The 22,692-nt window shown below is 42.4% G+C and overlaps 1 protein-coding gene across 3 annotated transcripts in view; it reads left to right on the top strand.

Annotated features, from left to right (window-relative positions):
- The window catches only part of MEIS1 (Meis homeobox 1), a 134,101-nt gene that overhangs the window by 68,536 nt on the left and 42,873 nt on the right, over window positions 1-22,692 (top strand). For all 3 annotated transcript variants that reach the window (XM_005884543.2, XM_005884541.2, XM_014532070.1), the window contains exon 8: window positions 6,856-7,001. In XM_005884543.2, coding sequence (XP_005884605.1) covers window positions 6,856-7,001 — 146 coding nt within the window. The remainder of the gene's footprint in view (window positions 1-6,855; window positions 7,002-22,692) is intronic.

The following is a 22,692-nucleotide window of genomic DNA, read 5'->3' as shown; positions in this document are numbered from 1 at the left end:
AGAAAAGCATTTTGATTGTTTCCTTATAGTTGACTGAGTTACACTGGTGAATATTTTTCAAGAGTTTAATTTAGGTATGTAGCCAAAAAAAAAAAAATTATAACAGCTGGAAATTGAAACTCTGGTTTTCCCCATGCAGTGGCAAATAAATGCATTTACTTGTTTGTTTAATAAGCAATTGACAAGTTTGTACCCTCTGCACTGGGGTAACCCTCGGGTTAGAGAATCTTAGAGAAGATGTGACCCAGTCTCTGCTTTCACATATCCTACAATCAAGTCCTATAGGGTGTCCTATAATCATATACAGAAATCCTAGTCCTAGTATAGGATGATGTGTGTTGGATGGAGGAATGTTGGGAGAAGAAAAATCACTCAGGATTGGGGGGTGGGGTGGGGTGGGGAGGAAGGGGTCCTAAGCAGCTAAAGTCCAGCAAATGCTTCTTATGGGAGATGGCAGTTGAGCTGAACTGGAAAGGTCACCAAGGAGTTTGCCAGGAAGGATGCTACCAGGAAAGGGACTAGCATAGGAAATGCAGAGAGGTATGAGAAAGTGGCCTGTGGGGTGGAATCTTGAGAACATTCCGTAGGCTCCGGTGGGGCGGGCAGTGTGTGCCTGCCCATACTCGGACTCAGCAGCACACAGGCCGAAACACACCAGGAGAGAGATCATCAAAGGCCTCCTGTGCCAGGCTGAGAAGTGCGACCTCTATCCCGAAGGCAGAGGGCAGCCACAGAAGGATGTTAAGTACCAGGGTTAGATGTTTTAGAAACATCATCTGGCAGCTGTTACACAGTCTAAATGAAGACAAAACACCTCCTTAAAACCTCTGAAGTGTTCTCACTGGTGGCTAAGAAAGGGTATTCTCACCCGTTATCCTCTTAACAGAACACAGAAACATCATTCCATCCGACTCCTGGCTAAGTAGACACAGCCATGATCTAGAGAAGTGGGTTTGGGGTAGTTTTTAGGTTTTTCCCGACAACCTGGTACACCCAGAATGCTCCCCTACAGAAGAAACCTGAGCTCCCCTCACTGATGGGATGTTTGCACCATCAGCCCCTGGAAAGGCAGGAGTGCTCTACGTACATCCTAAGGGGTGATCCTCCATGTTCTCTCATGTGGACATAGTATGTGAGGAAACAGATGAGAGAACGAGAAACATCGTCATTGGATGGAAACTGAGCCACCTTACAACGCAAGCTTTTCAGGCCTAAGAGTGCTTGTGAATTGACCATTTATCCAACTTTTAAGACACAATAGATAAGGTGACAGGAGAAGATTTGACTTTGGGTGGTGGGCACACGGTGCAATATACAGATTTTGTAACATAGAAACCCACACCTGAAACCTATCTATAATAATAAAAGCATAATATGCTAATTAGACCAGACAGCCCAACAACCCTCTGGACGTCCTTCCAGAAGACCTTCCAGACGAAGCCAGGGCTGCGAGGGCTGAGCCCCTTGCACAAATTTTGTGCATCGCACCTCTAGTATGTTCATGTTGAGCAATGTCACCCCAATACATTTCATTAAAAAAAAAAGACACAACAGAATTTGGTCAGTATTGAAAGATAGGATTATAAATGGCCTTGATGTTTCAGTTGAGGTCCATTTTTTAGACAAACACTATATATTTCTAAACACTTGGGGAAGAGAAAAGTAAAGCTTAAGAAGTGGATGTGGCCTGAAACTACAGAGTCTCCAGCATAATATGCTAATTAGACCGGACAGCCCAACAACCCTCTGGACGTCCTTTCAGATGACCTTCCAGACAAAGCTGGGGCTGCGAGGGCTGATCCCCTTGCACAAATTTTGTGCATCGCGCCTCTAGTATGTTCACGTTGAGCAATGTCACCCCTATACATTTAATTTTAAAAAAAAGACACAACAGAATTTGGTCAGTATTGAAAGATAGGATTATAAATGGCCTTGATGTTTCAGTTGAGGTACATTTTTTGGACAAACACTATATATTTCTAAACACTTGAGGAAGGGAAAAGTAAAGCTTAAGGAGTGGATGTGGCCTGAAACTACAGAGTCTCGATACAAAATTGTAGATGAAATGATCCTGCAGCTGTGGTGGCTTCCAGTTCGACTTCCAGCAAAACAGGGGGGTCCCCAACCTTACACGTCCGTTTGCCCTGGCAGCGGAAAGTTCAGATCTGTCGTTAGAAGTTTTGCCTCTGTGACATAAAGGTCCCTCTGACCAACACCACATTTTATTTATAAACCTGCTGGCCGGCTGACAGGGGAAGTGCCGGTCGGTGGTGATGTCAATCTCGGGCACTTTTCTGGGTTTTGTTTCTGCCTCGCTCGCTCGGAGCAGGTTTTCGGGAATGGCAGTCCTGGGGGTGGGGGAGTTAGGAGGGAGAGAAAAGTGGGAGCAGGGCTTTGACCTGCCGGAGAGGAGCCCCTGCTGACACGGTCAGTCTGACCCATTGAATGGCCTGAATGCGATAAATGCCGCTTTATCCTGCCTTGAAAGGCACGAGATAGCACAGTCTAAATGCCTGGGCATGCTTAAATAGGCGACTCGGGATGTTTGAGTTGAGCGTGTTTGAAATCTGAGCTCTCTGACAGCCTGGGAGCTGCCACAGGTCACCTGCCTCGCTCCGCAGGGACAGGCCCAGGTCTCGCAAGAAATTGTCCGTAGACGAATTGTAGTACAAATTCCTTTCTTTGTTGGTTGGCCTCTTTCACTAGACCATGGCCTATAAAATTTTGTAAAAACAATTCTTAAATATTATTTGAAAGGGCAAATGGCCCACGCTGAAAGGCTTGACAGTTTGACATATAGAGCAGGGTTTTGATAGCTCGGAAACGGAAAAGTGTGGCCAAGATTCTCTCCCCTCCCTGCTTGTTAGGCGCCTGGTGTTTTTTAAAACAGTGTCTTGTTGTGGCACCCAGTTGCTCTGCTCCCAGCAATCTGACAGGCAATGCGCCTGCGTCAGTGATCTTCAGTCCTTCCGGACCCATTTGGGAGAGAGCCCCAAACAGCTGGCACCTTTGAATCCAACGTCCAGAAAGCACAGAACCAGGTATTGCCAATTAAGGAGCCATTCGGATGCTCCTATCAAAGCAGATCGCTTTCTGAGAACAGCCAGAGCTGGGGCCTAGAGAGAGAGGAGCCTTGAGTTTCACTTCACTGAGGGGGGTTGGGGGAGGGGGGGGGAAGGGATTTGAGTGGCCCGGCCCCATCAGAGCCTGGAAGTGGCAAGGAAGTGGATTTCTGCATTAGAATGTTGCATATGAGCAGCCGGTCTGCGCCCAGCGCCCGCTGCCTCTGCATAGCCAAAGGCCATTTTCAGGAGCCTCCTGCCCCTCAGTCACTGGCCTGCTAGTTAATTGCCACACGGACTTCATGACACATGGGCAGATAATATGACATTTTCGGTTTCTGTCACTAGCAAACGCCACAACGTTGCTTGCACTAGTTGCTAAGAAGCTGTCAGAAACCATTAGCGATTGGCCAAAGTCGCCCTATGGCATTTCCTCATAGCATCAGCAAAACGAGCATAAATCACCCACTGGAGCCTACTGCTATCCTAATGAGGCTGTAAGCTTGTTTATGGACTAGCATCATTTTTATGATTATTTCCACCTTTTCAGTTTGCCTTCATTTGGCGGCAGGAGAAGTCAGCTCCAGGAATGAAGTCACGGCTGACATTTTACAAATGTGGTTCAGAGCTGCGGCCTGCTGCCGTGTGGTTGGCCGGCGGTTCTCCAAGTTTGTTTAGTGATCTTAAAAATAAAAAAAGGAAATAAATCCTCCAGAGACCGCAGAGAGGTGACTGTATCCAATGGCAGCGTGAGTGGATGTGCTAAAGGTACAACTGACCCTGTAGACGGCCCTCAGAGGCGGGGACGTGGCGAGATCCTTTTTCAATTTTTAAAAAGTGGGGGAGGTTAAACAATTTATTAAAATCTACGAAAGTGTTTGCTTTTAGAATAGTGTGTTTTATTATGCTCTCTTCTCGGTCCCCATCTTCTCCATTTCCCTAACTTGTGTCGGGAAGGAGCAGGGTTTATTATTTTAGGCTTTTCTGAACATGCACCAGTATTTACACTGGATTGAAAGCATTTGCTTCCAATGAAAATCTTGTCTTAGATTACAACCCAGCAGTGTAATTTCCCTCCCAGATGGGAGTAAAGTAGCTGTATTTGCCTAAAAACAGTAGGAAGAACAAACTGTGCGTTAAGCCAAGGCTGTTTTTGGCTTGAGCTAATGATGTAATAGAAACCTTTTATTCGGGAGAGGTCACTGGCAGGGACTGAAGGGGGTGATCTGGCTCCGGCTTGAAAGGTTGCTCCATTGTATCTACATAAGTCTTCACTTAAAAAACTCTGTTCCTAATGCTGCTGCTTTCATACAGCAGAAATAAACAGGAAAGGTTCTGGCGAGTGTTACACATGGAATGCAGAAAGCCTTCCTCTCCTAATGGAGTATATAATTCAGGTGCCCTCAAGGCACGCTTTCAGGAATTCTTTTGCCCGAGGTAATGTGAAGCTAAGGCTGCTTTAAGGCCTTGATTATCTATTGATGCACAAAGCTGGAAAAAAGTCATCTCCGCTGGATTATAGTAGATATTTCCATAAATTATCAATGAATTCTCTTCTAGGCAGGCACTAGGCATTGCCTGCTAAATTAATCTGAGGGGGTTTGGAGATGGATAGAAAGGCTATTTTTTTTTTCTTTTTCTTTTTAAAGGTGGCAAACAATCATGGTGGTGAAAGACTGTGTGGTTAGGTTAGAAGCTTTTCATTTTTAATCAATGATCGAGTAATATGCTTCTTTTCCTTGGTTACCTTTTGCCTGTTGCAAGTGGATTAGCCCATTGAAATTTTAAATGCTGTTGAGTTGTTTTCTTTGCTCATGTTTCTTTAATGAATTGTTATTTTATATGGTGAATTGCTTCTCTGAATAAAAAGCCTCTTTAAATACTGGACTTACAAAGAATTTGTTAGGCAAATCCAAGGGGACGCTTTATAAAACACTTGGTTATGCAAATAAAGAGTTGGGTGGGATGGAAGGAGTACAGATTTAGGGATGGGAGTGTCTGGCCCAGCACAGACCCACCGCCTCCAGCCCAGGCGGGTGACCTTGGGCAAGTCACCCAACAGGAACACAAGCACTGTCCTCATCCATACACTCAGGGCTTTGGCACTGTGGGTCTTTATGATCTTTTCTGCTGAGAACACAGCTAGGATTCTGTAGGAACTTCAACTAAAATCTATGGATTTTAAGTACAATTAAATTTATGGATTTTTTAAATTAATGAAAAGTAAACTCTGAAAAGTTCTGCAAGCATTTTTGGGGGGAGCGTGGCTTATGCTGCAATCATAGCAGGAGCATTGAAATCGGTCTGTTCTTCACCCAACAAAGTTTTAAAACTTTAACTCAGTACCAGTCAAGGCTAGTTGGGGGGGTGGGTGGAGGGTCTCCTGAGGCAGCTGTAATTGATAATGATAACATAACTGCCATAGATTAGACTGAAACAACTGGAATTAAAAGAGAATTCTTTTTGTATGCTGTATATGTAGGCTACTAGAAATAAGGACTATGGGAATTCATGGAGCAACATACAGTCCCCGGGAAATGTGTCTCACCAAAATGTACCCAGTTCTTTTTGGGCTACGCATGCTGCTCTCCAGGGACTTTCGTGGCCCAGTGAATATGCTTCGAGGACTTTTGTTACCTCGTTGTGAAGCCTTGTTGCTGTAGCGCTTCTTTCTGGCCCAGGTCAACCTGTCCCTTTCTAAAAGCCAGCAGCTGCCACCAAAAGCTGGGGCTCCGGGTAGAGACGCATGCTTGAAGCTACTTTTCAGTGTAGTGGGTTTAGTTTGCTATTGTTTTTTCTTCAGCTTTTGCACTCAAACACCAAGTGCTTCCTTTTCATTTGTACCTTATGACTTATTTTGGACAGTGTGATTTTATGGGCTGAAAATGTTTTTTTTCTTATTAGACATGACATTGTAAAAGAAATCCTACATTTTAAAGTTTATGGTGTCACAAAGCCAAAATGTTTTCTAGGAGAAGGAGCTTAAATGTCCTACCAAAAATCAATAGAAAAATAGGATCCCATACACAGACATGTGTAAGCAGGTGACTTTTCAGTAAGAAAATTTACATGTAGAAAAAATTTTAGACACTGTCTGTATTGTTAGGGTAATATAATGCCAATGGACTGTTCATTTAACATCACTTTATTTGATTTAAATAGTCACTGTTTTTTAATCAAAAAACAATTTTGGGAGTTTTCCCTTACTGAACTCGATTCTCTCTTTCTATGACAAGAAAAATTATATTCTATTTGAAGCATTCCTATGTCAAAACTGCATATATGACAAATCACCTACATTTCCATGGCCTAATTTAGTCTTAAGATAGATCACTTGTGGAAATAGTTGATATCTCAGATGCATCTTCTCCCAAGTTGACATCAATGACTCCATGTGGGATTTGAATACCCAGGCAGGGGCCCAATTCTGCTAATGGCTTCCACCATATTTAACTCCCCAAAAGGAGTTACACTTAACATGTCTCAGCTATACACATTTGAATAATTACCATGGCAACAGAGCTGCTAGAGAGATTGGATATTTCCCTCCATTCCCTTTGACCTTTGCACTGTTCTTTGGAAGAAGTTCCTTAGACCTGACCGCTTTTGAGCCTAGGCCTTGTTCTTTCTCTTTGTCTTGGAAAAAAAAAAAGAAAAGAAAAAGAAAACAGTACCAAATAAACTATTAATCATTTATATTGCTCTTTTGGTTTTGTTTATATCCAAAGGCATACTATTTGAATAAAGCATGTCAAGGTAGCATCAGTCAAAATTTGATTCACTATGTTTGCAGGTGATGGCTTGGACAACAGTGTAGCTTCCCCCAGCACAGGTGACGATGATGATCCAGATAAGGACAAAAAGCGTCACAAAAAGCGTGGCATCTTTCCCAAAGTAGCCACAAATATCATGAGGGCGTGGCTGTTCCAGCATCTAACAGTAAGTGGATTCTAAATGACATATCTAAACTAAATATGGACGAACAGTTTTGATAGAAAAAAAAAATGGGGGAAAAGTGATCCCTCTGAACCTGGAATATTTCATAAATCATTGTCTTCCCACAGTTTTCACAAAAGTGTCCGCACTTATTTCCTCAAGACGTTACCCCCAATGAGGCGTTTGATTTGAAGTTCGCTATTGCAATGTTGTTAACTTTCATACGTTCTACGGTGTAGGAGTTCATGTGCACTTGTGATTTTAAGTATGTATGTTAATGATGTTGCTTCTCTCAGGGTGCCTCTTTAGCCCTTAGAACCAGCTCCCAGTAAGAAGCAAGTGAGACAAACCCCAGAGAGAAGGACTTAATTTCTTCTAATGCTTTCGCGGACCTTTATAACGAATGGTCCGCAAAAATTTCAATCTTGTTGCAATGGCAGGATGCGCACATAATTTGCTTTTAAGTGGTGTGAATGCACTGGCTGCCATTCCCAAACGCTCCTGTGAGTCAGAGCTGCACAGTGAAAGTGGCCCCTGTATTTAGAACTGTAAAGGAAAACAGCAATATAGAGGCAGCTCTTCCTGTGTAGTCCCTGGTGACTTTTCAAGCCGGGTAACAGTTTATATTGTCTGTGTGAGTATTGCTGTTTTCACTGCAGGAATTCTCCTGGAGATGTGAGAAACTGGAGATTTGGGGCTTTCTGCCACCGAGGGATTTGTTTGGTTTGGTTATTGTTCTGAATGAATTTCATGTTCAAAATATTTATAATCATAATATTGCGGTGGATATTTTTGGAAGTGCATACAGATTTAATGACATCCGAGGCAGAAGACAAAAAGAAAGTTTATGAGTAAGATAATATTTTAAAAATCAGCAAAATTGTTGACCCAGGGGACTGGGACTCTCACTCTGAGGGACAAAGGATGGGTTTAGACAGGTGGTAGCATAGCCCAGCCTAAGATGAACAAATACGAAGAATCTTGGCCTTTTAAAAATCTTAGGAGCAAACCTTTTATGTTACTATTTTTAGCATAGTTTACTTTTCTTATAGTCATACATTTTTCTTAAGTATTAAAAGTTAATTTTGCATCGTCACAAACGTGTCCTGACCTGTGGACCCTTACACCCTGGCCCACTCTCAAAGCCATGGTCCTCAGTGACTTGTTCTGATTCAGGGAGACAAACAGGACGTGGAAGGCCACGCTGGTGCTGCTCCTGTGGACAGAGGCTGTGCCTCCAATAACACTCGAGGGTGTACATTAACCCAGCGTGTGAATAAAATCAAAACTGAGAGCAGCAGGAGTCACTAAAAAACATGGTTTCCACCCTTCATTTCTTCCCATGGTGATTCCAAACAGTTACTAGATGATGTTGACAGTTTGGAATCAGCTCTAGGGCTTGGTGAATGCTGGTAGTTAGTTGAAGATTTAGATTGCTTAGCTGATTTTAACATCCTGTTTATTAGGTTTACCTACCATCTGATTCAGGTGCCATTACCTAGCTGACACTCGTTGCTGTACGTGGATAGTTTGAGACCTGCCTTGTGCACGTCTGCTACTGAGGACTATCAGGTACTACTGAAGGGGAGATGGGGCACTAGGGTCTAGGGGGCTTTTAAAGCCAGCAGGAGATGAGAAGTGGTAGTTGGTCAATAGTGCTGATGCAACCCTGCTGATATTTCATCACCTGTGCTAACCAGCTAGCCTGAGCTGGAGGATGAGCGTGGGGAGGGGACAAAGTCAGGTCCACCCTGAATATTTCTATTTCCTGTACTAACAGAAAAAAATGAATAGATTTTGTCAACCTCCATCTCAATCGGCAAAGGAGCATTGGCTTTATTTGCAGCTCAGGTGCCCCTGAATAAAATATAATCAAATATTGGTTCAGATAGAAGCAGGAGAGAGAGAAGCAAGTTCTTTTATGCATCCATCAGGTTTCCTAGGTTATATCCTTGTGAAGGACCTTGCAGAGAGCTATATTACCTCCTTTAAAAAACAAAGAATTCCTTTTAACAGCCAGCATGACTTTACCTGCATTGCAACGCTTTCAGTGGTACATATTATTGGAGTGATTGTAATAGGAGTTATTCTTGAACTGCCCAATTTCCTTCAGTGTTGGGGTCTGTTCTGGCCGGTATCGCTACCCTGGAAGGGGAACCCATTTCCATGTCTCCCTGGCTCTCTATGGATGCTCATAAACATCACCCCGTGGTTTGTTGGATAGCTCCACATGCTCCTGCCCCATTCCACTGTCATCTACTCAGACAAAAATATTGATAATGGTAATGGTCTCTAAAAAGAAAGTGCTCTCATAATATCATCTAAAAAGCAAAGGTAGGAGGTATATTTAAAATTTTTTTCCCTCTTTCCCCATTGAGGAAGATTTCCTTCCCCTTTCTCTAGTTGCAAGAGCAAATAGATCTCCAGTTATAAGAAACACCCTTCTCCTTGTCTTGTTGTACTTCTTGAAGGAGTGTACAGACTGCTTAGGTAATATTTATAGTCAGGAGCTGATTATAATAAGTTCTATGGAAAAACCTATAGAGTTTTGTTGTGATTTGTCCCAATGTGAGTCACTACTGACATCTCAGTACTAATCCGTTAGCAACTTCATTTCAAGTTCTGAGAGGTCTCCAGGGATGCACAGTTCATTTGGAAGACTGTACAAATTTTAAACGTAACACATTCTTGCTCGATGATTAATGCAACTTATCTAGAAAATTTTTCTTAAATCTTGCTAGATATAAAAGAGCAATGGAAACTGGCTAATTGAAACAATAGCAATAATAATTAATTAGAAAATTGTAAAAACCAATCTATTAAATGCCAAAGACATATTATAAAACTTCACGCACTTCTTTAAAGGCAAATTGCGATTTGTTTTCTTTTTCAAATAAATGGGTCAATCTTTTCACTGGGCTTATTCAGTTGAAAACAAAATCTGCCTTTGAAAGGGCTTTGAAGCATTTGTGTGTTAGAGCAGTAGAATAGGCCCCGAATTTTTTAGAAAACCTTCTGGATTTGCACCCCAGGTGCATAAGAAAATGTGTCGTTCTCTGGTTATCCACAGGTAGATTTAATCAGTAGCACATTTGACTACTCCAAAGAGAGAGTTAAAGCTTCGTTCTTGGACTCACAGTCTCTAGCAAGCTCAACTGGACATACGTGTGCATAATGAAAACAATGAAAGAAAAAGGAAGAGATTTTAAACTTTGGTGTTATGGGGTAAAAAGAAATTTCACTGATGTAAATTTTCAGCTTAGACTACTTAGTTGAGCATTTGCCAGTTTTGCTAACTAGAGAAGGTCTCTTAAAAAGAAACTATTCCCTGGGATTGAAAAGAAAGAGTGACATGTAGATAATAAAAGAAAATTAGAAAGAAAATAAAAGCATTTATTAATTGAAATGCTTGCATTTGCCTGCAGACAAATTATTGCAAACAATTAAAAAGTACTTAATAGTGCCATATTAGTCACTATAGAGTGACAGTTCAGGGGCATACGCCACATCAAGGTTTCTTTTCCTTTCTGAAGGGCATTATTCCAACTGTAAATATAACCTGCTGTGTTGTAATGTTTAAGCTGGATGTGTTTTTCATATTAGCGGTTATTTTGCTACACAGTGCCCTAGTGAAAATGAGGAGAAGGAATAAATACAATGTTTAAGGTAAAAATCAAGTCTCCCCCCCACTACCCTAACATATTGCAGGTTTAAATATAATCTAAATAGAAAAGCGGTTAATATGGTTCTTATTTAAAATATGCAGTGACATATTTTCCTGCATGGAGCTGCTGTGTGTCCCAAGAATCCTGAAAGTAAGAAGAGTGGAGGTTGTTAAAATGCATCCCTGCAGATTCAGGGGAAGGAACCATTCAAGGAGTGGCGCATCTGGTTGGCACTGACCAGGAGGGAGGTGACCCTCAAGGAGAATTGATTTTCTTTCGAATTCTCTTGGATTCCCTACTCTTTCACTGATATTGAGGATCCTATTGGCTACTATAGAGACAAACTTTGTTTGCAAGTCAGATACACATAATTTGCTATTTGGTTTTGTTTTGTTTGTTTGTTTTTGTGAATTGAGAGCCTAGAATTTTTGTTTGTCTGTAGCCAAATTTGTCTCCGTTTCTTAATTATAAGATTTTCTTTTCTCAATTCAGATAAAGTCTATGTGAGGGGCAATAGAATCTTCCAGGTTGAGGATGGCGTTTCCATAGAAACACTATTAGATGAAAAGTGCCCTGTGGGTCTGCCATTCTAAGGATGGAGTAAATGGAATTGAATTGGGAATTGAATGTTCTAGAAGAGACAGATGTTGTTTCATTGGTTTTGCTTTTGGTAATAAGATCGGTTGGAGACATCATAGTGTGATATCTCTGCTTGCAATTTTGGAAGAATTACTCTGTAAACATTAGGAATTATTTTTACAATGAAAATGTCCTTCTAATTGGTACCCAGATAATCCCATTCTGCTGATCCAGGCGAGCACAGTGTTGATCAAAAGGTAGCTGGGTAGGCATGTAGACAGAGTAGAAGGCCTTTGCTCCTCTCCTCCCATTTCTACTTCTCTCTGATCCTCATTTCTATACTTGGCCAATTTTAACAATGAATCTTCTTATTATGTCTTACCAGCTAGCGTCCCTTCAGCTACCATTCATCCTAAGAAGGTAGCAAACAGGAAGACTATGTTTTGGAATTCTTGCCTGCAGGGTAGTACAAAGTATTACCTTCACACTAGGCCTAACCCATCTTCTTGAGCCAAGGAAGGCGGTTGGTGACTCCTTCCTCACTATGTTATCTGCAGATAGATTATTAAATTAGGAGACTTCAAAACTAGTATGAAGGAGATTTTTTTTCCCTTCCAGATGTCCACGTACTAATGAAAAAATGAGCTCTCTCAAATCTGTAAGAAGAATATCTTTGCAGTTATTCTTTTTTCCATTGCATGGCATTGTCCTTCCCCTTCACAGGCCTTAGTCATGATGATGGGTCACAGCTAGGCTTTGCTGGAAGCAACCCAGGCTCCGATCACAAATCCCTGCATTTTAATTTTCAAAGATCTCAGCTCCTTAGGAGATAGCATATTTCACCCATTGATTAGATAGGAACCCTGAATTCCCCCCCCCCCGCCAATTGGAAATCATCTGTCTCTGGAAGAAAGTGGAATAGATTATTTAATTACTTGGGGGTAATATTGGAATGCCCTCATTCTTCTGTGATGTACATCATCAAAACTCTGTTTTAATAATGAAGCGGTGGTTTCTGGATTCTGGGGCAACTGTCTTTTTCTTTTTCTGAGCGGGTTATTGAAATCCTAATGGGATGGGTGATGAATTTTCTTAGGTCAGGTACACTGAAAAGGCTACAGCTGGAATTCTTCACCCAGAAGAATCGGAGTTAATACTAATGATCATTGTGAATTAGAAGATCAAAGGCGAAGCATCAGCCTGTTCTCCAAGTTGTTGCCCCAGAGGCCATTAGTGACCTGCCGAGCTCTCGCCCAGCCTTCCACACACCTCCTTCCCCTCGCCCCAGCCTTTCTTCCCCATCGCGGTTATGCACCTCTGACCTGGGGTAATTACAGTCCCTGGAAGAGGAGGCATGGCGGGAAAGAAAACAATCAAAAGTAAAAACAAATGTCCAACTTTAAAATCGCCCGTTTGTCCAGGTTTATAGAACTCACCAGCAGATGAGCTTTGACTGGGGCGCTCTGTTATTTTCGGGGTGTGGTTGAGATTTTTGTGCTCAGTCCAGTGGTTTGCTCGTTTTACTGGTGATTGGTCCCTTCTGTAAGGGACTTGTGGAGAGTCTGGCTGGCAATTTGTCAGATTATTCTAAAATCTTCCTTCAGTTTCCAAGGCTAAGTAAAAAAATACGCTATAGTTTGGCTTTCTGATATCCTCTTAATCGGGCTAATTAAATAAAGGATTAGGTTCAAAACGAAAGTGCCCATAGAAGCACAATTTATTAAGTTGCTGGTTGCTGATGCACGTAGCTCTTTGAACACTAGCCAGCCATTTATACTTCAAAGTACATATCAATATCGTGTCTTCCTCTCATTCCTCTTAGTGATGATGTATTTTGGAAGATAAAATATCAACCTCGGTCAATGAACGTGCAACTGCTCCTGCTCAATTTATCTCTCAGATTAAAACCGGAGCATCGGGTAGATGTGTGTGAGTGTGTTTCTCAAACTAACTCAGTCCTACCCTTAGGAATGTGATGTGACGTAAGCTGGCTTTTCGCTTTCTCAGTGTTTAAGATTCCTAGGGGAGGTACTTCGCTTTAAAGTATGAAGGTTTGGTGGAGAGAGAATCCGATGGAATCCGATGGTTTTAGAAAGGTGGCCCAAGGTTTTGGTTTGGGCTTGGCTGGTTGTTCTTTTGCTTAAAGTATGAAGGTTTGGTGGAGAGAGAATCCGATGGTTTCGTTTTAGAAAGGTGGCCCAAGGTTTTGGTTTGGTTGGGCTTGGCTGGTTGTTCTTTTGTCAGTAGAAGTAAATCTATATGTCATGGCATTTAGGAGACGTGGTTTGAGATAACTGAAAATGCCCTCATCACACCTCAGTCTTTCTTACAGAAGTGTGAGCATGACTGTGTGCAGGCATGTCCCTCCAAACCTGGGTGTTTTTCTGTAGGACAGCTCTCTCAGAACCCCTGCCCTCTGTACCAATCCTAGTGAGGAAGATGTATCCTTTTTACTTCCACGTTCAGGGTTCTAATTTTCCATTCCTGCTTATGTAAGCCAACCAGAGGGTAATCAGATAGTGGAGACCACAGGGCAGTGGTCTGTGGCTTGGGTCACAAAACCCTCTCGGTCATGGCCCAAGGTTACCTGTGCTATCCTGAATGCCATGAGGCAGCAGAAATTATTTATTAAGGCTCCGGGTTTGTGATGATAGTTATGTGGACTCACATCAAAATGACTGCTGCTCACCGGGTGCTGGTGCTTTAATGCCGCTTGTCCCTGCATCGCAGAGTCCCGAGCCTGACAATGTTGACTTGCTTAGTGGACTCAGTACTCACTTCAGTGTGTCCAGGGCAGGAGAAAGTCCTGGGGAACTCAGAGAAGGCACCTGGCCCAGGTGGGCCTATGGGGCGTCTCCAAGAGCAAAGGAGCAGCTGGAAGAGTTAGGCCAGGCCATTTTCTAACATTTTAAAGACCTTCTAGGCCTTGGTATTTTTGTTGTTGGTTGGTCATTGCAAAATGCCTTCACACAGCGAATAATAGCCCCAGTGGGTGTGGGTCCCTATGTAGGATGTATTGCTCTATCTTTGAACGCTCTAAAGAAAAGATAGGCCTCAACTGAGTGTTATAAATACACATATCTTGCATGAATTGATATTTAAATGAGATACAAACGACTAGGTTTTTAAATATGCTATTCACAATGTTCTAAAATGGAGACCTTGGTTTGACTTAACTATTTGTATTGGAATGTCCTCCCGGTGTTATCTCTTTGCACACCTACACGAAAGGGTGTCAGTACCTAGGACACCTTCTAGGGTGTCTTTGCTTCTCAGTTTGTAATATTCTGTGGTTGGGTTTGATCAGTTTTCACATTAATTTTGCTGCTAGCATCCTTGCAGAGCTCATGTGGTCTCCCATGACTCGATGACCTCTGAGATTCCAGTGTCTAGGAAGTTCTCAGGATGTCCAGAGGCCAGGAGGTGCCGTCTCATAACGGGGACACTCATCTTAAGAAAGATAAATGAGTGCATGTCATTTCTATTGCAGTTTATAGATGTGTAGAAATAATTCCTATCTGTTACTTAAAGGAAAGGCAATTTCCAAACTTCTTGGGGAGAAAATCTACAAAAATGACTTGATTTCATTTTTTTTAAAGTGCACTGATTACTGCATTGTGTGTACAGTATTAGACAAAAGGTTTTATCCATTTTTGTTGTATTTTGAATATTCTTTTCATTTTAATAAAGTTATACTACATATTTATGATACCATTTTAAAAAAAAGAAAAAGTGAAATTCTCTCCTGCCTACATAATGTTGCTTTTACCATGTGTTGTTGTTTTTTTAAATTATCTATTAATTGCTTGGCTAGTTTGACATTGGATTATTCTGTCCTGTTAATAGCTGCAGAAAATTTGATCAAAAGGCTAAATAAAATTATGTGTCTCTATGGTACTTTGTAGTTTAGCATTTTCACATACCCTTGATTCTTAAAATAATCTTGTAAGGTAGGCTGGATGACAAAAATGAAGTTTAGAGAAGTTAATGATTTTTTTTTCAAGGTCAAAAGCTAGGAACTGGCTGAACTGGAACCAGGATCTCCTGACTTGCATTTCTATGTGCTTTCCACCACGTTGCCTCTTACACAGAGCAGATCAAATCGCTTTGTGGGAGTTCAAAAGTATAATTATAATCTCATTCCACAAGTTAGCTAATTAGTATTTTTTAACTAAAAATGTGAGCCAGATATTTGTGCCAAAATCTCCATAATGCCATCTGATGGTTATTGGCAACTAAGGGTCAAGGGGGTGGGGAGTCCTTTGCTATCTAGGTTCTTTTTCCAGACATATCTGCCCATAAAAAAAAATGGCACAGCTACAACTATTGATATTTTGTACATTTGTGATAATTATTCATTGTTAGAATTTCAGATTTTGAACACTGACTGTCCCTCCTTCCTTACGGAGACATATAAGTCTCTACCCTTGTCTGTTACTAACAATGTCTGATAGGAGGTCGTGGGTGAGGAAGCTTGCCTCAGACAAATCCTACCTAAACCTCTAGCACAGAATTTAGCTCCTTGAAGCTTTTTTTGCCTGTCACATGGCCAGGACGCCAAAGAGCTATGTCTTTAATTTGCTTTATGGAGATAGAAGAAACTGCTTATGCAGCCCCGATGACTCTTGAAACTACAATCCGACTGTTTTTTTTTTTCTCCGCCAAGGAGGCTGCTACCCCCTGGAGCATGAAGCCACCGCTCTGGGGTATGACACTGAGGTCTGATCATTTCAAAGCTAGTAATAACCAGAATCCTAAAATTCTTCTGAATAAAATGTAATTTTAGTAATGTTTCCATAAACAGTGGTAATGGTGGCATTTTAGTAGGCAGTGACATTAGTCACATCGAAATTGCACCACGTTGGCTTTTAAATTACTCCACCTGTCTGTCTGAATAGAATGTTCAGTGTAAAAGCAGGGAGACAGCTGCTGCTAATGTCGTCTCCTCCCTGTGCAGAGAATGCTGGCAGATCTACATGCATAAAGGCCTGGTTTGTGATGTAAAACGGTACCTGACCCTGCTGGCTCCCGAGCTACAAAGAAATACCTTTAATTACCAGTGGCAGCGTTTAGTTGTTGATATAAAAATATCAGCTTCCAGGGCTGTAACCTCAGGTTCACGCCCTCTCGTAATGTCACCCACCATACCCTCTTTTCCTCCCACCCACATCCGTAGTGAGATGGGTGAGCATTTATCTTGATGTGTTTCAGAAACATGCAAGGCATTAATACTTAAAAGGAAATCATCTCATACTGTATGAACTTGATTGATGATCTTTCCGTTTGAGAACTTTTCAAGATTAGTGGAATCTGGTTCCTTCTTTCCAGCCAGAATGGAAATATGGTGTACTGTTTATACCTTCAAAGGGCTTAGCATCATTCATCTAATACAAATCCATGTCCTCGTGGGTGGATCATGGCCAGGCATTCATAGCGCAGGGAGGGTGAAGAATACAGGGGTTTGAGGATATCAGATGTTTCACTAGGTGCCCATGCTTCCTGTTGATGGATGAGGGGGCTAGCTCACTTTCAGGAGAAGCAGCCCATTTGTCCGTGGCCTTTTGATGACGGTCTATTGTCACAGCCACATCGAAATAAGGGCGGGCCAGCCAAGGGGATCCTTCTGTTCGAGATGCCTGTTGCCAACAATGTATTGGGTGACATGGTAAGTAGGGGCTGTGCTGGCCTGGCTCATTTGCAGGCATTCTCTTTGCCTTCTTTCACACAACTGGTGTTTTCGTGTTTAATTTAACAAGGAATGAGTAGTAAATGAAAGCTGCTGCCTGCAATCCCACTGTGAGCGTGTTTTGCACTCGGCTCCCCAGCGACAAGGCAATTTGTGAAATGATGTGATGGAGTAATTAGATGAAGCCAGGGCTCCTGATTGTTGCCATGCATATGTGGCGAGGGTTTGTCGGGAAGAGGGAGGGGGAGAAAAAAAAATAGATTATTACCCTGGCAAGTTGGCTCAAAGCTTCTTCATTTATTTGTAAACAGAATATTTAGTGACCGCATAGGAAGTAGCTGTAATCACCAGCTCATAAAGAAACCACAGCAGAGCTTTTGGATTTTTTTGCAGAGTGCTCATGTAAAATTTAAGCTGGGAGGCAGAATCCCTGTTAATGTAATTAGGATCTAATTTACCACCCTTTGCACACAGATGTAATAATGTCTAGATATTTATTCTATCTTTAAGCACATTACATATACCTCAGTGCAGCAGTTACCGAACAGAAACAGGTGTGAGCACTTTCCTAATTCGTTTTTACACTGTAAACACATAGCAATTTAAGGGAAATATTTACCAAAAAAAACACACAAAAAAAACCAACAACAACGAGGGAAAGGAATGTCTGCAAATGAGGCCGTAATGGACAGTTGTCCTTTATGTACGGATGGATTTCTCAATGGTTAAGTAAATTAAAGCAAATGCTAGAAAAATCAATAAGCCAGCATAGTCTTGGTTGTGCCTCATAGACTTCAGGACAGAATGACAGATGTGGTGTCTGTGACCCATTTAAGTATTAATGCTTGAAAAACTGCTTCTGCATGCAAGGTTATATAGGCTTAGAAACATTCTGCTGTATTAAATTACAGACTAATATTTTTTAAGTATATGCGGGATTTATACGTTTCAGTTAGGTTGCTCTTATGCGTTACATTTCCACTGGAAGATTAGTTGCTTAGTTGTTGCAATAGCACCATAAATCAATGTTGAACGTTCCCACACAGAAACATCTTCATAAGGCAGGAGTGGGAAGGTGGAGATGATGTATGTTGAACTTCCATGCATCGTGAGGTGAATATGCTCCATAACACTCTATGCTGGAAACCAAATTAGATTTAATTAAGGGGTAGATGCTCAAAGCCTTTGGAAAAATCTGTAAAGTACCATTCAGATATGGCATTATGATTCAGGTAATTTTCAGGGCCACAGATGCTATATTTTTCCTTTGAACCAACAGGGGTAACGCGTCCCATAGGTCCCAGCAGGTGGAATTTTTAGGGCTGTTCTCATGATCTAAGCGGCAGGTATTCCCTTCTGAGAACGAGAAGGCCGGCCTTTGGTAGCACCTCAGTGTGTTTCCTTTCCCATCCATTGTTCCCAATACCAACTTCCAGAGAAACGATGTAAATGTGATCACAGTGTTGGTTTGTTGACTACTGGAGATAGGGAGAGGAAAAGAGAAGCAGCGCAAAATGAACTGGAGTACTGGCTTCAGGGACCAAAACCGGTTTTCATAACCAAAGTAAAATGGCGCGTTGAAATCTTGATCCCGGTAATTTGGGGAGAAGGTGCCTTTGTCGCAAAGAGAGTTGGGCTGGCTAGAAGTGTCCTTTTACCTGCTTATGCTGAGTAAACTTAGACCCTGACCACTTCCTTCTTTACTTATGATGAAGCAGACATGGTCCAGCCTGCCTCTGGGTTTTGAAAATCAGTATCTAAAGGTGATATTGTGATAAATCCAATCACCAGAAACATTGCCAGGTTGATATGATGGAGAGCAGTGGAATGATTGCTTAGTGTAAATAGAAGATATTTTCCTGATTTTAATTTGTTTGCAATATAGCATTAATAGCCACAGCGTTCCTCTGAATAACTGTGTCACGAGATTTAGCAAAGCACACATTTGGAAATGTAACTGAGGTGTAAGTAGTAACTTCAAATGAAAGTCTGCCATCTAAAAATGGAAATGACTACAGAACATTTGCTCCTTCTAAAGCAGTGCTTCTTGAGTGTTAGTGTGCACTCGGGTTACCTGGGGATCTTTTTCTAAAGAAGAGTCTGGCTCAGAGGGGCGGGTCCTGAGATGCTGCATTTCGCGCAAGCTGCCAGGGCCCGATGCTGCTGGGCCCCAGACCACACTCTGCAGAGCAAGAGCCTAGGGCACAGGGATGAGATGACAGATTTTAAGTGGGAAGATGGTTGCTTTCTTCCATCTTTGATTTTTATATTTTGATTTTTTTCTCTGATTTGGAAACTTAACCCATTATTTTCAACCATGTCAATTGAACTAAAGTGTTGTTGTTTTTCCTCTGCCAACATTCAGATCCTTTTCAACGTACAAAAACTTTCTCTTGAATAGCAAAGACTTTTTAAAAGATAGACATTCTTTTTTTAGAGCCGTTTTAGACTCACGGCAGAACTGAGGCGAAGATGGCCCATAGGCTTCCTCCCCCATAGATGCACAGCCTCCTTCATAGATGCACAGCCTCCCCCATTATCAATGCCCCCCACCAGAGGGGTACATTTCGTACAATTGATGAGCCTCCATTGACACACCATTATCACCCAAAGTCCATAATTGACATTATGGTTCACTCTTGGTGTTGTACATTCTATGGGTTTGGACAAATGTACGACATCTATCCACCATTATAGGATCGTGCAAGGGCGTTTCACTGCCCTCAATGAGTATCAGAGAGTTTTCACTGGGTCTCTCCAATCCCCAGAAAGTTTCTGCAGATACACAGACTTTTCCTTTGGGGCTTTGTTGACCATGCACTTGTGTGTTCAGTGTGGGAGAAAAGGTAGTCCCGAAGGCTGAGTGACACGGAATCTTTCCCTTCACCCCTCTGGCTTCAGAGCTCCGGGGGCAGGGTGCACTGGTGGAGGTTGTCACGGAGGGAGGGCCGCGTGTGCAGTGCTGAGCTGGCCCCCAAACGCCTGCTCCAGCCCTCCAGATCCGATGGCCTTTGTCAGTAAGAAAGGAGCAGAGTCACTAAGTACAGAAACAATACATACATTTGATGCAGAGATGCTTTTGTTCCCAGTACTGCCCGCCAACTTGCTGTCTGCTCCAGGAAATCCTTTTGTATTTCCGCTGCCTCGTGTACTTTATCTGCCCTGAGCACTCTCAAATTTCACAGTGTCCTGGAAGATGAATTTGTTCTCAAAAGTGAGCATCTGAAAAGTATTTTCTCTCTAGTTTGTCTAAGATCTAAGGAATTATTGTAAGTAGCATGTACCTATTAATCATTGCTTAGCAGGTAAATTCTCTCACTCATTAGAGTTCACATGCTGGATGTAGTTTCTTGAAATCAGATCATTTATTTTGGTCTAAGTCACCGAGGATCAAAGGTCATAAGGAATCCAAAAGCCATTCGTCAGGGTTCTTTTCTGGATCCCTTAGATGTCATTGTGCGAGTCACCCATGGCAGCCCGGGCCCGGCCCGCTGGCAGGGAGCTGGCAGGGTGCCTACTTTATTTCCAGTTTGCATAGATAAAAAGCAGAGCAGCTCCTCTCGGAATCACTATAAAAATAAGCTTACATAAAATCTCTGTTTGAAATACAGTACGTGTGTGCCCCGCCATGCTCTCTCTTATGGAAGCCATGGGACCCAGAAATCAAAATTAGGAAGAGAGGCAAACATCTGAAGGCATTGCAGAGGATTCTTTGTTTTGGTGCAGGCATTTATAATTCATTGTGAATCGAGCGAAGACCAGATTTTCTCAAAGAATTGTAACAACAAACCAAGTGTTTAATTTCCTAATGTAAAATAAAAATAAAGGCATTGCTTTAACCATTGGCAGAAATACGTATCGCCACCCCCCCTTGATAATACGGTAGTACACCGGGCAGTAATGAGTTTATGTGGATCAGGAGCCGTGGGTAAGAGATGTATGTAGTCAAGTCAATTTATTTACTCCCCCCATTGAGCCCTGTGGGTCTCAGGCCCACACCTTGCAGTGAAAACATCATCAATTACCCAGACGACAGGCGCGCTGGACTCACTCCCTAAAAGTGTTCGGATCGGACCAGAAGCCCTGAGCACCTGCAACATCCATCACTTCAGAGTTCAAGAGAGTGATTGAGTCCATGGCGGGGTGGATTTCCACGGTAAAAAGGACGAAGACACATGCATTGAAATAGCATATATTTAAATTTTCAAAAATCAGGCTATACGCACACTTTGAATTTTCAAAAATCAGGCTATCATCCCCTTTGATTTTCAAAGCTTATTAGTTATGAAGGAATTAGTTTGCCTGTGGCCCTACAATTCATAATCGTCCCCACATTGGACAGATGGAACGTTTTGCAGAAGGAGGTGGGATAAGAAAGGCTGAAGATCTTAGCGTCTTAATGAAGTAGAGGCTAGGGGAGAAAATTCAGGGCCTTCGTTTTTGACCCATAGGGTCTCACCACTTCTGCACCTGACACGTACAGGGATGGGTTGCTACTGCTCTGGGAGCTAGCTGTCTTGCCTGCACAGTGGGTGAGATCTGATGAGAACTGCGGCAGAAGTCCACAGGACCTCATCAGAGCCACACCTTTCCCACACTTACTCCAAAGTGCTCACAACTGCTCTGTGGCACCACCAGGGCTGTGGAGTCCCTGCGTGGGGGCCATGCTGTCCCTAGAGCTCGATGTGGCTCTGCCCCCTGCGTTGCAGCAAGAGCGAGGGGATTATACCAGCAGCAAGATGAAGGCAGGCCCTTATCTAGGAAAACCTTAAGTTGTTTGGTTTGTGGGGAGGTGGCTGGAATGGTTTCCATGATGTGATGGCCTAATCCCACCACACAGCAGGACAAAGCAGCTTTCAAAGACTTGCTTGTTATGTTTCCTCACCGTAAATGATGGCTAAACTTTAGGCTACATCTATCCTTATCTTTGAGTGACAATATACATTGGGCCATTAAAGGTTTTTGAGTTTCTACTATGTGCAAGGAACCATGCACATCTCAGAGCTTTAACTGGTGGTGCAGTTGGTAGAAAGAACTAGAGTGAGGAGAACAGGTAGGAGACAATTAGAACAGTTCAGGTAGGAAGGCTGTGGTTGTGAGACTGCCAAGGAACAAATGGGTGGGAGATATTTGGGAGGTAGACCTGGCACTTCATACATAGGAATACTTAATGCTGACACACTATGTGTGTGTCACACTATGCTGAGAGCAAGTGATGTGCCAAGGTGGGCCTGGGAGCTGTCTGTCCTTGATGCAACATATGTAGAGAATTTAGAAGTAATATCAAATCACAAAAAGTGTGTCTATTTATTATTATCCCCATGTACCTGCAATTCTAAATAATGTCAGTGAATAAAATACTCCTCCCTGCTGGGGCAGACTGCTCCCACGCCGGCCCCACTTTGGTAGGCCTCTGCTAAGCACTTTCTTGCTTTATCTCATTGAATTCCCACCATGACCCTCTAAGGCAGTGGTTCTCAACCTTCCTAATGCCGCGACCCTTTAATACAGTTCCTCATGTTGTGGTGACCCCCAACCATAAAGTTATTTTCGTTGCTACTTCATAACTGTAATGTTGCTACTGTTATGAATCGTAATGTAAATATCTAATATGCAGGATGTATTTAAGCGACCCCTGTGAAAGGGTCGTTCGACCCCCAAAGGGGTCTCGACCCACAGGTTGAGAACCGCTGCTCTAAGGGGTCTCAGCTCTTTTACTGATGAGAAAGCCAAGTTTCACACAGAGATTAAACGACTTGCCTGA

This window comes from Myotis brandtii, unplaced genomic scaffold (genome assembly GCF_000412655.1).
Source record: "Myotis brandtii unplaced genomic scaffold, ASM41265v1 scaffold84, whole genome shotgun sequence".
Lineage (NCBI taxonomy): Eukaryota > Metazoa > Chordata > Mammalia > Chiroptera > Vespertilionidae > Myotis > Myotis brandtii.
Note: the sequence above shows the minus strand (reverse complement) of the source record. Positions and strands in the feature narration are given on the sequence as shown.